This window comes from Pygoscelis adeliae, unplaced genomic scaffold (assembly GCF_000699105.1).
Source record: "Pygoscelis adeliae isolate BGI_AS28 unplaced genomic scaffold, ASM69910v1 Scaffold11, whole genome shotgun sequence".
Classification (NCBI taxonomy): Eukaryota; Metazoa; Chordata; class Aves; order Sphenisciformes; family Spheniscidae; genus Pygoscelis; species Pygoscelis adeliae.
In genome coordinates, this window is record NW_008824059.1 from 717301 (window position 1) to 732684 (window position 15384).

The following is a 15384-nucleotide window of genomic DNA, read 5'->3' on the forward strand; positions in this document are numbered from 1 at the left end:
TCCCCATCCCTGGGGGTATTTAAAAGGCGGGTAGATGAGGCGCTTAGGGACATGGTTTAGTGGGCATGGTGGTGTTGGGTTGACGGTTGGACTCGATGATCTTAGAGGTCTTTTCCAACCTTAATGATTCAATGATTCTATAGATAGATAGATAGTAGGACACAGCTTCCCCTGACAGCTCTTGACAGACTATGCTGCTGCCCCGCTTCTGCCTGCCCATAGCCACTCACACTTATTGAGGGTCTCTCCAAGCAGTACATCAGGTTTTCTTGAGAAAATAGTTTAATATTAACCCCCCCCCCCAACAATTCCAGTCCTTCATCACACGTGCAACCTTGGAGGCTGACAGCTGAATCTGCCAGTCTGAGGAATGGTCCCAAGGATTTTGCTTTAAAACTGAGCAAGTCTTTCCAGGCCCTGAATCAGGGGAGAAGTGCTGCAAACAGGACCCCACAAGGACTGGTCAAGTATGAAAAGTTATAAAACCTAACACAAATAACTATCTACAAGAGCTGTCCAGGAGATTCTGGTTGACGGTGCAGCATCATGGGGCAGCCAGGAGCAGCGGTCCCCTCCAAGGGCTCCATGGGAGGTACAGGCACTGGTGGCCCATGTTTCAGCTGCAGAGGGGTGTGAGGTACCAAGGCTTGGCAGGGCAAACTGGCAGAAGGCACCTCTTCCCACAGACCCTCTCTAGGGCTCTGCTCCTTCCCTCCAGAGATCAGCTATCACCAGGAGAGATGCACCAGGGCATCACTGCCCTGTCTATCTAGGAGAGATCGAGCCAGATCTACTGGCTTGTGTGCATTCACTGCAGTTATGTGGTGCTGTATTACACATGCACTCAGATCGAGGGCTACGCAATTCAGTTGGAGGGGGCTTTCCTTGCACTGACACAGATACACCAATAAGTATTTGGGTACTCCCTCCCCAGCTGAGTGCAGGCTCCAGCCAGGGCTGCTGAGCCATGGCAGGGCTGCAAATAATGCAGCATCCCCTTGCAAGGACCTGTGAGGACAAGAGGGAGATGGAGGAGATGAATTTTTCCACCTGCCTTGACAGAGCCCTACAGCTGCAGACTGGCACATGCTGGAAAGGCCATCGCTGGACCAGAGAGGGGTTGAGCAACCCAGGGATGGAGTTTAAAACCAGATAGTTTAAACTTTGAGGCTCACAAGCCTGAAAGGAAGGTCCTAATTAAATGAATACCCAGGGAAGCACTCGCTGGCCGGGCTGGGGGTCCCCCCGATCCTTCCATAGGGGTTAACCAACACCCCTACATCGACACAGGGTCACCCAGAGCATGGCTGTCTGGCTGCCCTTGCTGAGCCCCCACGCCAGCCCTGCCCCCCCCAGCCTTTTCTCCTGCACCCCCAGGATGCTCCAGCACAGAAAGGGACGGAAAGTTTTGTAACCCCTAACAGGACCCAAGCAGGTCTCAAAACCAAGAAAAGTGAGGTGGGGGGACATTTTCAGCAGCTTCTCGCTGGTGTCCTGAGAGCCCCCCTGCACCAGCAGTTCAGGGGTTTGTGGCAGGGCTGGGGGTTCGGGCTGGGGGTTCAGGCTGGGTTAAAACCAGGCTGCACCAGCCAGCTTGGAAGCAGGCTGGGATTCACGGTATTCATCAGGGATGCTGACAGGAGAGGCTGGGAAGGGGATCGACACCTCTGAAGCCCCTGAATCTTTGGTGTTCGTTGTGGGCTGGTTGCTGCAAACCCTTTAACGCAGGGAACAGGAGTTTTCCCATCCCTGACACCGCTGCGTGCGGAGGAGCAGAGCTTTAAATATCCTGGGTCAGAGCGCTGGAAGTAAAGAGTTTCTTTTTTGGTGCTGACTTCTGTTGCAACTTGATATTCCGGTTGAGTGGAAGAAAAAAAAGGAAGAAAAGACACAACTACTTTTGTGGCTGCAACACCCAGCTCTAGCCGGGGGAACTCCCACCCCTTGCTGGGACGGCATGCACGTGCCAGGGCAGCTCTGAGTGATTGCATGGCCAGAGGAATTTCCTCCCCTGGAAACACCCAGGTCACAGCAGTACCACGTCTGAGTGAGAAATAACCAGATTCACTGTCTCTGACATGGTTTGGGTGAAAGCCCCGTTTCAGCATTCCCTATCCTACCTTAGCAAGGTTAAGGGGCAAAGCTGGGGCATGTTTGCTCACATTTGCCTCTCGCAGCTTTCCTGCGCCCTTCTCAGCAGTGACACCGTGCAACTCTGAGCTGGTTTGATAATTTCCATGTGCCCAACACCTAGTGCGAAAATAGGAAGGATTGGGGCTTTTTGTAGGGTTTCAAACTCACTGTGAGCATTGAGAGTCCTCTGAAAGTTATCACTCTCATTACTGCTCACTAAGGACAGGGAAGGGCTGCTGCTGGCCTTCAGTAAGGGATGGGCAATTGCAGTTCATCCCGGTGGGTTGTCATCTGCAGCTTAGGGTGCAAGGAAGCACCAGCAGCATTTCAGGGTGCACGCTGAACTGGTGGCCTGGCTAACATCCAGACACAGGCGTGAAGCTGACATCCCAGTGGTTAAATCATTTATACTCCAGAGGAGGGGGGTTAGTGTTAGTGAAATTCCCAGCAGCAGCTGCAGAAACCTGCAGATTACGTCAGGGATGAATCCAGTTAATGTGAAGTGAGATAAAACACAATTTAACATCCTCGGAGAGATGTATGCAACATGGGTGTGCAGTATCTTTGGGCAGGTTTAACTTTTGGTAAAGCCCAGGAATGAAGAAGCTGTTGCAGGTGCCCTGTATCAGTGGGTCATCTGCAGCAGAGCCTGCTTGGTGAGTTTGCTGGGGGGCTGACCTTTGAGATGCAGGAGAAACATTTCCTCTTTGAACTGCTCTGCAGAGATAATTAATTTTGTAATAGATTTCCTGTTCTTTTTATAGAACAGGGGAAGCTGGCAGATAGCATCTAAGCTTGCTTTAGTGAGAGCCGGACATAATTATATTTGCTGGATAACCTGATATTTTCTTAAAACATGGTTTTCTTTGGTTTGATCCAAAGCATCACACCGGGATTCAAACAGGCTTCAGTGGGAGTAAAGAGGAATATTGGGGAGCAGTCAAACAGTGCTTTGTGGGTGCACAGGAATGACCCAAAGACATGAAGTGCCCTATGATCAGATCAAAGGTCCCTCTAGCCCAGTGCTGTCTCCAGCAGTGGTAGGAGAGGACAGCACATGAGCCCAGCCCTTGCTGCCATCTGATCCCCATGGACTTCTCCAGCATCCACCACTGTTATGTTACAGAAGCTAGATGGCACATCCCTCTCTTTTGCTTCTGCTGTCTCTTTTTTGATCTGTTGTCCATCAACCCAGTCTGAACCCACGGATACCCCCTGCCTCTGCAGCCTCCCATGTCAGTGGGATGTAGAAGTTCGCTGGTCCCACAGCACAGAGGCAGGATTTCACTTTTCAGCAGCCCTGTGAGGTTTTGCTGGGCCACAGTAGGGCATACATTTTATGTCAGCTCCTAATGAAACCCTTTTGAACAGCCTCCAGGATACCCTGCATCCTTAAGTTGCTCCAGCTGAGCCTCTCTTGCTTCAGGAGAATGATGTATTTCCCAGTGCTGGAAGCTCTTTGCATTGCATGCAGAAATGCAAAATCCACCCAACTTCCCGGCAGTAATCAGGCATTTATATCCCGTGCAATAAAGTGGAGAGTTCCCACTCTGTTGCTGGACTTCGATCTGCATGTTGATCTTTGAGATGTTAATCTAGCTTTCCCTTCAGTTAACATTACTTTCTTTTACAGATCTGGGCAGCAAATAGTAAGATCCACCTGATAAATCCCTCCTCCTCCTCTCAGCAAGCTTTGCTGATCTCTGGGCTATTGCCTTTACCCTCACGTGGGCAGACTCCATCCTCTTGCCAGGCACTTTCCCGTGCCACCCATATGCTCCTCACACCTCAACAGAGGTGTCCACTGAGCACATCTGCAGACCTGAGACCTTCACTCAGGGCACATGGACAGCACCCAAACAAACCTGCAGCACCAGCCCCACTCTTCCTCCTCCCGATGTCCTGAGTGAGCCCCCCTGCATGGTGGCCCCTGGATGCCACACCATCATCCATCCCAAACATTTCCAACTGCAGCCTCCCCTCTCTACCAGCAGGCACAAAACAACAGACATGAAACCAGAGCAGCAACGTGAAAGTGCCTTGGGAAATTTTTGCTTTAATTAAACCTAATATTCTTGTTATAAATGACCAGTCTGGAATCCCATTAGATTCTTGGTCTCGGTGACTTCCTATTATATTAACATTTTATTGACTGTCTTCTTATCCTCGGTCGTAAGACATAGAGAGCAGGACCCCTGCTCCCTCTCTCCAGGCCATTTGGTATTTCTAGTCCTCCTGTCGCATCCCTTTGGACAGCGAGCCCAGGCCGAGCAGCGTCTTGCCACAGCAGAGCTGTTTGCAGCAGGGAACATTTCCAGGTGCCTTCTCCAGACCGTGCAGCTTTAGGACGCCTGTCTGTGACCAGATCTGCAGGCTGGAGCCAGCTGGGACCTCGTGATGCCCTTCACATTACTCCGTGATTTCCCCCTCACGAGTCCTGATGTTTGTCTGCTCTTTGGACTGCAGCTGCCCTCCGAGCAGGAGTTTTAGGTGAGCGTCCTCTGCCCGTTGCAGCTAAATCAATAGAGACTGCTGCCTACTGCCAAGTCAGGATTGCAAAAACAAGCAAAGCTTTGCACGGCATGATGGATGGCTGAGAAACAAACGGAGGTTTTCTGGGTCCAGTGCCAGATCATACACCTTGTACACCCCATTCATGAACCTGGCACTGGCTGGACGGGGACACACATGTCTGCACCACCCAGGAAACAAAACTCAGGGCCAGGTTGAGCCTGGGGCAAAAGGATGAGCATTTCTTGAATACTAGTAATCCAGCTCTGTCAGCTGCCAGGCTGGGAGCTGCCTCCTCAAGTCCTCCCAACACTGGTGGAGGGGATCTCCAGGCTCATGGGACTGGTCAGCCTTGGTCACATACTGGTGGGAACTTGGCAGCAGTGCCAAGGTGAGCCCGAGCTCCCTGGTTAATCCTGTTAGCCAAACTGTGGTAGCACAAATGATTCCACTTGAAAGCTTTGGGCCACAGGCACCTTGGACCATACTTGCAGGCAAAGATGCTGATGTGGCACCAATTTCAGATATAAGGGAGTTCAGGCAGAGATGACCAGAAGGAGGTTAAATATTTCCCCACAGGGAATCAACTCTTGGCCCCGAGCACAGTTCCCACAGCTACAGCTTCATGATCCTTGACTATAGCGAACACTCCCTTTTAACTGACCTGCTGGGCACCTGCCAGCCTGGAGCAGCAGGATCTATTAGCCTCTGCTTTTGCCATGTCTCCTGATGCTATGCAGAGCTTCCAGCGTGTCTGGCGAATTAGAGGGCTTGAAGGGATTGTGGCTCCAGGATGTTGCAGAGCCTGAAAGTGCAAACCGATTTGAAAAAGTGGGCAAAACAGGAGGAGTTGGGCATGTTGGCTGTATCAGTGACCATTTAACAGTGGTCTGGAGCAACTTCTGACTTGGCTCCCACCTCTGCTGTGAGCTGGGAGGTTGACATAAACCAGGAGAAGGATTGTTGTCTGCATGCCCCATTCCTTGTGCTTTTCTCCAGCTTTCCTTGGGAGCTGCTGGTAGACAATGGATACTGGGTTAGAGAAACCTGAGGGCTTACACGAGCTTCCTCTCATCAGCAGTTGATGGAGGTTATCATACCCTGCCTGATTGAAACCAAAGAGCGAACACATTGCACATTGTCTCAGCACACCCCCTGCCATCCTCTCTTCTTCCCACAGCATTTGGAAGAGCAATGGGGCTACCTCGGCTTCCCTGCGGAGGTGCAGACTACAAAGAGGAGCTTGGTGGGGTCTCCTCTTCTGTGTTCCTCTTCTGCTTCTGATCAGCACCGACCACATCCTCATCCCACAGTGGGTGTCAGGGCCTTTGAGCCAGTGCTTGCTCTGCTGGGGAGTCTCGCTGGGCTGAAGAAAGTCTGCCGTGGGATCCAGTCTGCATCAGCACTTCTGAAAAATCAGACTCTCATCACTGCCTGAACACAAAATTAGGAGCTGGACATTATGGACCTATTTATACCAACCCATATCTTGCTGTCCAGACCAAAAGCAGTTCTTCAGACTGAGAATTTGTGTTTCAAATTTGCCTTTTAAAGTAAATCAGGCCCGCTGAAAATATAAAATTAAAGCAAAAACCATGCAGAAAGGATCCGTGCCTTCCTTGGTGAGTTGCCTCAGGGCACACATTTATTAAAGGCAGAAATACAGAATGGTGGAGATAACGAACCTGTCTTGCTTGCCTGTGGCCCAGTTCTGGTCCCATGAATAGGCTGATGGTTCAGGTTTATGGGTGTCTCTGGCAGACATCAGTGCAAATGCAGAGATGCTGCAAAACAACTTTGTCTCTGCAGGCCTGGAGGAACAGCCTTTCTTAAACACCCTCTGCCAGGGGGAGCAAAAAAATGCTGCTTGTGATGCTGCTCCTCGCCTTGACCCTTTGGAGCAATAAATAAAGCTTGTGAATGCCCCACACCGAGCAAGGAGTGAGCTCCAGTTTGCAGCCATGTCTAAGCCAGCTGTCGTAGTAGCTCAATGACAGGGAAGTCCTGACCACGGGCGTCACATCTGGTCCTCCTAAGCTGTGGTGATGTGTGTTGCCTGTTCTGGTGGCCTCCTCTGATACAAAGTGGCCTGGAACTACATTGTCCTGCTTCTCCTCTCCACTGACTCTGGATGAACCATCTCTGGCCTCCCAGTTTCTACATCTGAGCTGCAGTTTGCAGTCAGCAATGTTCACACCCGGCTTTATTCACACTCTGTAGTCGGTTGGCTCCTCTCTGCTGATGTATCTTGCAGAAGCTACTGGGTGGAGCCAGGCCACTTAGGAGCTTTGCTTTTCCCAATATGTGATGTTGGGTTGCTCATTGGACAGGAGGGCGATGCAGGGAGCTCAGACCTGCCTTGCTGGGCTCAGCTGCAAAATCCTGCTCTCTTTTTTTCTGGGATTACTTGGATGAAATACAAAGTTCATTTTCACACTGGAGACTGGTACAGTGTGTTTCACCTGTAGGGGAGAGGCTTACTGGGATGAAATCCTCTAGGAGAGTACAAGAATACGTTTCTTTTTATGGCTAACCAACACAGGTGGGTAGAGGGGAGGGGAGCCTTCCTGGGAAGGTCCTGGGCTGCCCTCAGCGGTTAAAGAAGAAGGACTTGAGGCTCTGCAGAAACTGTGACTTCTGTCTCTGCTTCTGCTTCTTCCGGATGATGGGGATCCAGACAAGGCCACAAACGAGGAGCATCAGTCCCAAGGATAGGAAAGCCGGGCCACACATTTTGTAAACGTTTTTGTTTTTGATTTGGATGCAAGACAGGCTGGTGATGACCATCCCGAAGAGGAAGACAGCTGCTCCGACAGACATGACAATGACTGGCTTGTGGTATATGTCCCACTTGCTTCTGGATGCGCTGGTCCAGACGGACTCACTCCGGGAGCTGATGCAGAGGGTGCTGGCCGTGTTACTGGTCATCAGCTCCTTGGACTGAGGAGACTTCTCACTCCCGTCAGGACTCTTGGGGGGAATTTCCATTGTGACGGGATCTGAGGAGGAGACCTGAGATGGACAAAAGAGAAAGTGCAGAGCAGAGCTAGTGATGGAGGATGGATTGAGTGCTTTCCATTTGGTCATTGATCAGTGCCAAGTCAAATGAAGGTGGAGAAGACTTTGTGGGTCACTGCAGGGAGAGAAGAGCATCACACCTATGAGAGCAATGAAATGTAGGAATAGGCAACAGGGTCCTGAAGGTAGGCTGGACTAAGGATGCCTGCAGTCCCACTGCTCACACATGGACAGTGGGACTCCTGCAGTCCCTGTCCCTGTCCTGAGACCTTCCAGCTCACCAGCTTCCAGCTCCCACAGGGTTTCAGTGGTGGGATGATTAGATGTCCATTGGACCCACTACCCTGAACCTCCCAGGGCTCTTGGCTGCCTTCAGGGGAGTATCAGGGTGCTGCAAGCAGGGCTGGTGATGCTGCCTGTGGGGAAGAGCTCTGTATCCCCAGACCCACTTTCCCTCCCAGATCCCAAATTACACCTCATCACCTTGTGGCATGACCATGTCTTCCTCTTGCAGGTGGGGAAACTGAGGCACAGGCGTGCCATGTCAGGCCCGCTCAGCAGGAGAGCAGAAAGCTCTCCCATAGGCTGAGCGCTTCCTTTGGGCCCCTGGGGCTGGAGTTCGTCACTGCCACATCCAGCCTAGACATGTCAGCCTTGTAGTAGCTGCAGCACAGGAGCTTCTCATTTCCTACCTAATGCACAGACGGGAGATGGGGAAATGCTTGTCACCCAGGAAATATTTCTCCAGCTCTAAGCTGGGGCAGGCTGCTGTGGGAGGGCTCTTGGTCTCGGTAGCAGAAGCACACCGAAACGCTCTGCCTTGTGATGGCTGGGTCAGCAGTGTGGCTTTTTGCGGCATTATTTTTTCACCAGCTTAAGGAGGAAATACATTTTCCCAGAAACAAAGTGCCTTTAGAACTGAGAAACCATTATGGTAAATGGGAAGGGCCGAGCATTATGTTAACCACTATTTCCTCAGGGCTCTGCTGAGGAGACGAGGGCAGGACACTGGATCAGGGAGTACTCCTGATGCATGGTCTGACCTGCTGCTGGGAAGCCCAGCAGAGATGAAGCCATGCAGGTACCAGGGCTGAGGAGAGCGGGAGAGACGGGGGACGTGGATGTTTTGCACCCAGAAATCCGATTTTTTTTTGCGAAGCGAACTCCTGCCTGAGCTGCCAGGTTTTCTCCCAGGGGCTCAGCAGCATCAGGACAGCTGGGACTGACCTGTCCTCTGCCAGCCGTTCGGGCTGTCCCCACCCTCAGGGCATGGGGATGCTCCGCAGCAGGAGTGCAACAAGCCGTGCCAGCCTGAAGCAGCCCAGGGCCCTGCATCGCCCTTCTGCCAGCACCACAAAGCAGAGCCCCTGGTGATTGCTGCCAGCCCCAAAGCTGTCCCTGTGGGGCTTCCCCATTCAGGGCAGCAGTCAAGCTCAAGCCGTAACGGCGCTGGCCTGGACACAAGCCCCTGGTGGGGCTCAGATGGATGGGCAGTGCCACCAGAGCTCTGTGCCCGCTCCACTGCCAAGCACAGCTCTTCCTAAGCACTACGCAAGCTTTGAGCCTAAGTGGGCTTTGATCCAGAGCAGTTCATTTAAAACCCTGCTTCGGCCCTCGTTTGGCACTCACAGCACCGTGGGCTGTGTGTTTGCTCAGTTCAGCCCTGGCTGCACCCAGACCCGCTGCTGGCCCGTGGGATGGCTCACCAGGAGGTGCACAGCATGGGTGATACTGGGCTGGATTTGCACACTGCATATGCCACGGGAAGGCCCGTGGCTGCAGCGGGAGGCAACGAGGTGTAGATGAGATCAGGTTGAAGCCCGGCGGCCCCAGCTTGTTTCTTGTTGCTGTTAATCAATGTGAGAGCGTGTACCATGTAAGTGCAGCTGCACAGAAGCTGCAAAGCTGGCACAGCTCCAGAGGCACCGTCTTAAGGAAACCTGCCTGTATCTGGGCCATACTGGGCCCAGTGCCCATCTAGGGACGCTGATGGCTGGGTGCCATAAGCACCTCCCTTATTCTTTCACCTGTGTCCCCTGCCAAGGTTTGTGGTTTATTCTGAAAAGACACAGATGTAATTTTTCAACTTAGTCCCCCCAACACAGCGACTGTTGCAGAAATGCAGATCTGGTGGTATCGACGTATTTTGTGATGTTTCCGGTTTGCCAAACTTGTACCAACAAGCAAAAAACAAAAGCCAAGGGCAATGGACATGGTTTACATCCCTCCCATCCACAGCTTTCACCCCTCTCTGGACAGATGACAGATGCCATCCTGATGTGTCTTCTACAGCACTTGATCAGGGATGATCAAGCACTTGACAAGGCAGGTAAGTTTGATCATAGTAGCGAGCTCCAGTTTCTCTGCTTCTCTTCCTTTTGAGTTGCTAACCCTATCTCTGTGAGCTGGACTGATTGCAGTGGAGCATGCTGACCCCTTGGCTTTGCACAATCATAGAATCGTTAAGGTTGGACAAGACCTCTAAGATCATCGAGTCCAACCATCAACCCAACAACACCATGCCCACTAAACCATGTCCCTAAGCACCTCATCTACACGTCTTTGAAATACTTCCAGGGATGGTGACTCAACCACTTCCCTGGGCAGCCTGTTCCAAGGTTTAACCACTCTTTCAGTAAAGACATTTTTCCTCACATCCAATCTAAACCTCCCCTGGCACAACTTGAGGCCATTTCCTCTCGTCCTATCGCTTGTTACTTGGGAGAAGAGACCAACACCCACCTCGCTACAACCTCCTTTCAGGGAGTTGTAGAGTGCGATAAGGTCTCCCCTCAGCCTCCTTTTCTCCAGAAAAAGTGAGAAAGCTCATGCAGAAGCACGAGCTGCCATGAGATGTTATTTTGATGGCTACAGCCATGTTAGACATGCAGGTGATCGGGTACAACTTCCTCTGCTGTCAGCTTCTGTGATGCAGCTCACCTCACCGCTCCTGAAGTTGTGGCTCCAGGCAGCCACAGGCTCCTTAGACAAAAACCAAATACTGACAGCGATGTCCAGTGTTCTGGGGAGACAGTGAGTCTGGCTCTGCGTGGGCCAAAACCTTTGCTCTGCTTCCACCTATTCAACCTGCCCAGGAGTCAGCCCAGTCTTCCAAAAAAATGCCACCAGCTGCAGTTCTGCGGAGATGTGTCCAGATCCTGGATAACTTCTTGCTTGGCTGGTGTGTGCAGCTTGTCCACCAGCTCCCTTGCTCATAGCATTGCCGGCTTGTGATCCCCCTCTTCTAGATCAAACCTTTTGCAAGGCTCTTCCTGAAATTTCATCCTAGGTAGTCGTGGCATTTTTTGTCTTTCTCCTTGTAACATCCATTGTGGAGAGGTTTTATGATCAAGCCACTGTATAATTTTAATGTGGCTTTGTGGTTGGAAATTTGCTTTCTTCTCTGGAATAATGCCCAGATCTCATATCTCAGCAGTCTAATGCAGTCTGCCCTGCCCCGTCTTTCAGGCACCCCACTCCCTGCTTGCCCGTGTGCTGCCACCCTCCCTCCACATCCGGGGGTACTCTGAACTCTGCAGAGCTCCTTCCTCTTCATTTTGCAGAGCATTAATGTCAGGCTTCTGCAGAAACCATCGTCTTCCTTTCAGGTTTGCATTTACACTAGAGTGGATTCCCCCCCCCCCTTTTATTTTCTGGCATAGCCGTCCCTCTCACCACAATTCCCAGACACTGATCAATTTCCTGGCACTTCCTGGCAGAGCAAAATTTTTGATCACACTTTTCTCCACATTTGGTCTTCTTCCTCTAATTTATGTATTCTGCCTTGTATTTCTGCCTGTGCTTTTGCATGAGGCTCTGTGTATTTTCTTCACTGTTAGCTAGTGAAGGATTTCACTCCCTGCAAGTGGCCGGGAGTTTGAGAGCACTGCATGTATCTGCAGCTCTTGGGAGAGCTAATGCGATTTCAGCTCCTGCTCTGCCCATGCTCCATCCATCATCACAGATGTGCTCATATTTGAAGATGCGATGGTTGTACTGAGCAGCCTGGCAGGATAACGCTATCAGATTTCTCCCAATTTTTTTAATCGTTATTGTTGTAAGGAGAGCATCAGCAGATGACCGTTTGCTGGCTTGAAAATGCCTCCAGAGCACATCTCAGATTTCATGTCTGGTGTTGTGCTGCTGCTGTCTCTGAGATCTTGGGCAGCTGTTGGCGGTGGAGCTAACACCGGGGTCTTTCTTTTCCCCCTCCATAAGGAAGAGCCTCATGTGATTCTATTTCTCCTCCCTTTGCTCTTCCAGTGCTTTGTGTGGTGATGTTCGGTTTCTCAGCTGGGGGATCCACTAGAGCCCAACCTGCTGGGGACCCCAGTGGCAAAGCAGCACAGCACACACTTGGGTACCTCCTGGACCTTGGGGACATTACATGGTGGTGCTGAGGAGAGAGCTTTGGACTGAGCAGAGCACCTAAGGGCTCTGCCTTGGGTCCCTCAGCCCATCCCGGCTGCGGATGGGGTTCCTCAGCCACCAGCCCCCAGCAGCAGCAGCTCTCAGGACTGGCATCCCATCCCAGGATCTGGGATGCTGCAAATAACCTGCAGATGTGGCTAGAGTTGTGCTAAAAGTTGAGCTGTGCGAACAGCCTGATCTGAAGATCTTGCTCCTAAGCACAGGCCTGTGTCCTCCTGGCCATGCAAGGGCTGGATTTACTCTCCCATTCCAGTCCTCAGCCTGGGCGTCTCCTTTTTATTTGAGGAGGCAGCCCTGATTCTTCAGGAGCTTCTTACATGCTCCTTGTAAGTCCTCACTGCAAGCAGTTTCTGCCACTTATTCCTCTCACTTTGCATGGCCAGGGGCACCGGAGCTTCCCCAGCTCAGCCAGTCTCGCCCCAGGGATTGGTGTCCATCCCCATCTGGCTCTTCCTCATGAAGGCCCCTCTCAGCATCCCAAAGTGGAGCTGGTCTTTGCCCTAGGACTAAGCAGGTGCCATCCCACAGGAGCACCAGCGGTACAGGCAAGCATGGACCTGCCCCAGGCGCAGAGCCATGGGTGTTGGTGGTGCTGCTGTGTGCAGGGTGGTGCGGAGGGGCTGCAGCACTTGGGGTCTCTGCCCTGTGTTTTACCACACGAATCAGTGGGAGAAAAGCTAAGGATTTTGCAAACCAACAACCAAATGTTGCTGGAAATCCAGGCCAAGTTTATGGATATATTTTACCTTCCTCTCTGCTGTCAAGCCACCTCCCTGAAGAAAGCTCCACGCCCTACCAGGGGTGGGACAGGCAGCAGCAGAAGCTCCTGCTCTCCTAAGCCAGGTTCACCTTCAGCCCCGCATCCCTCTGGGAATCAACTGTCATGGAAAATAAAGTTTTGAGGAAAAGACAAAGTGAGCCCTGTACTCCATGGATATGACTTGTTCTGATTTATGTCAGGGGGAAAGCAAAAAGACCAGCCTGGCCGGAGAGCCAGGCCTGGATAGGCTTTTCCTGAGGGCTCAGACCCTGCCAGCCTTCCCCAGGCAGACAAAGCAAGTGAGCTCTGGTCTGCCTGGCACCGGTACGACTGCTGGGTTTGGGTGAACGGCAGCTCCAATGATGGAGCAGTTAGGTGGGTCACCTGAACATGCGCACGTGCTTCTCCCACCCGACCCCGACCTGGCCATCTGAGATATAGATACTGCCCCACCAAAGCCCCAGGCTGTCCCAAGAGGGGGACCTCCAGACCCTCCCCACTGCCCCATGGTTCTCTGGGGTTTCCAGTGGCCTCCAGATGGCTTGGGATGGTCCCCTGGCAAACAGCAGCATTAGGTGTTCTGCAAAGTCTTGGGGTAAGACCCAAAGGGTTCATTTGTCCTTCAGCCAGAAGATGTGTCCTGCCTGTCACCCCAATGGGTGGGCAGCAAAGTCCTCACTGGTGGGTCCCAGCTGTGAGGAAACCGTAATGTTGGGGAATGGAGGAAAACTGAGAAGTGCTTTTTTGGGCATGGCTTTTCCTGCTGCTCTGGGGTGTCTCAGTCTGACTCTTTAATCAGTCCTGATGTTTAACCTCAGTACAGGACCTCCCCAGATGACAGTCGTGGGTCCATGTTTGCCGGGAGAAGGGGTTAGCTGCTCTAGAGGACTCGTGTGTGACTGTGGGGTGGGTGGGAAAGGAGGCTGCTGCACTGACGGACATGTGCATGCACACACTTTGCAGAAACTTTTTGTTAGACACGTAGCGCTGACCGAATTTCATTAAGATTGGCTATCAATCCGGTACAAAGTCAATAGGAGTGAGGTGTATATTCGGTGAGCCAGCCTGCCTGAGGTCCCCAAGAAATGGAGTAAGCTGGGGACTGGGGCGGCTGCTTCCCGGTGGAGGTGGGGACCTGCCCTGCCCGCAGCCATCTCGCAAAGAGCTCAAGCCCTGCAGCTGCACACCTGCCTCGGGGGACCCGCACGCAGAGAGGTGCTGACGGGGGGCAGCACCCCATTCCTTATGTGGGTGTTGGGGCAGGGAATCCCCTGGGAAGGGACCGAGTGCTGAGAGCCCACTCACCATGCCGTGCCTCTGTCGTCCCAGCTGTCACTGGCAGGTAGCGGCTCGCTGCGGGAGGTGAGGCAGCCGCTTGCGCTAAACATCCCCTGAGCACGCCGCGGAGGAACCCAGCCGCCGGCTCCTGTGGGCACAGGAGGAACAGTCCGGAGTATCCAGCTTTCTGTCGCTGTGTATCAGCCCAAAGAGGGCCAAATCCTGCTGGCTGGGTGGGCTCTGCTCTGGGAGAGGAGAGGGAGAGTTGTGTCAGTGCCAAGCATGAGTGCTAAAGCCCCATGCCCTGGCTCGCCCCAGAGTAAGGAGGAGGCTGGCAGTGGCTACGTGGGCAGCCATCCCTGCAGACTGGCTAGCTCTGCTCTGAGACCAGGGGTGGAGAAATAAGGCAATGTGTCAGGGGATTTCACATCGCCTACAAGCCCTGCCAGGTCTTGGATGTAAATTGAGATGGAGAGATGGAGCCAGTGTCCATTTGCTGGTAGTAGCGGAGCTGGGTTGGGCCGAGCCGCCTGCATCCCCTGGGAGCGGCTTTCCAGCATTGCTCAGAGTTTAGACGATCCCAGCAACATGCTCAGGGTCTTGCTGAGCAAAGAACATCTGCAAGTCCCTTTTTGGGGCTCAGCAAGAGGATGACCCCCAGACTTGCTGTGCTGTATCCCCTCTCCCTTTCCACCACCCCCAGAGCCAAACCTATGGAAATCCATCCTACTTACGTGGCGAGTGGTGGGGGATGGCTGCCCACCCCACTGGCAGCGGGACAGGCTGCAGCAGAAGGTCCCGCTCTCCTCAACCAGGCTCACCCCGAGTCCCACATCCCTCTGGATGTTGTCTACCAGGCTCTGTTAAGAGTCTAATAAACAATGGAGCGTATCCCAGCTCTGATGAGCTCACCAGCCTATCAGTATATTGTTTAACTCTTTGTTTCCCTGCCTCGGGCCCCTGCAAGGCTGACTTCTAGGCAGCTTGCCTGGGAGTGTTTTATAAAAGGCCACAGTTTGGGAGGCAGTCCAGCGGCACGGCAGGAGAGGCAGGGTGGGTCAGTGCTTGGAGCAGGGATCCAGGACTGGGGGCTGTTGCTGATCCAGGCTTGGAGCATCAGCAAGTTCCTGAAACATCTCTGGGCTGCAATTTCTGCACTCTCAAAGCAGGGGATCATAGCCAGTGTCTGCAAAGCGCTTTGAGGCTCCTCGTTGAGACATTACAGGGATGCAAGATACTAGCAATTAGCTATT

General features: G+C 52.6%; 1 protein-coding gene across 1 annotated transcript; it reads right to left on the reverse strand.

Moving 5' to 3' along the window:
- Nucleotides 1–7233: 7233 nt before the first annotated feature.
- PIRT (phosphoinositide-interacting regulator of transient receptor potential channels) lies at nucleotides 7234–7632 on the reverse strand. The gene has a single exon (XM_009334051.1). The coding sequence runs from the start codon at nucleotides 7630–7632 to the stop codon at nucleotides 7234–7236; it is 399 nt and encodes a 132-aa protein (XP_009332326.1).
- Between the last annotated feature and the right edge of the window lie 7752 nt (nucleotides 7633–15384).

What these genes read in the sequence shown, in the direction of transcription:
- PIRT (XM_009334051.1), bottom strand. Translation starts at nt 7,632, where the DNA reads ATGGAAATTCCCCCCAAGAGTCCTGACGGGAGTGAGAAGTCTCCTCAG.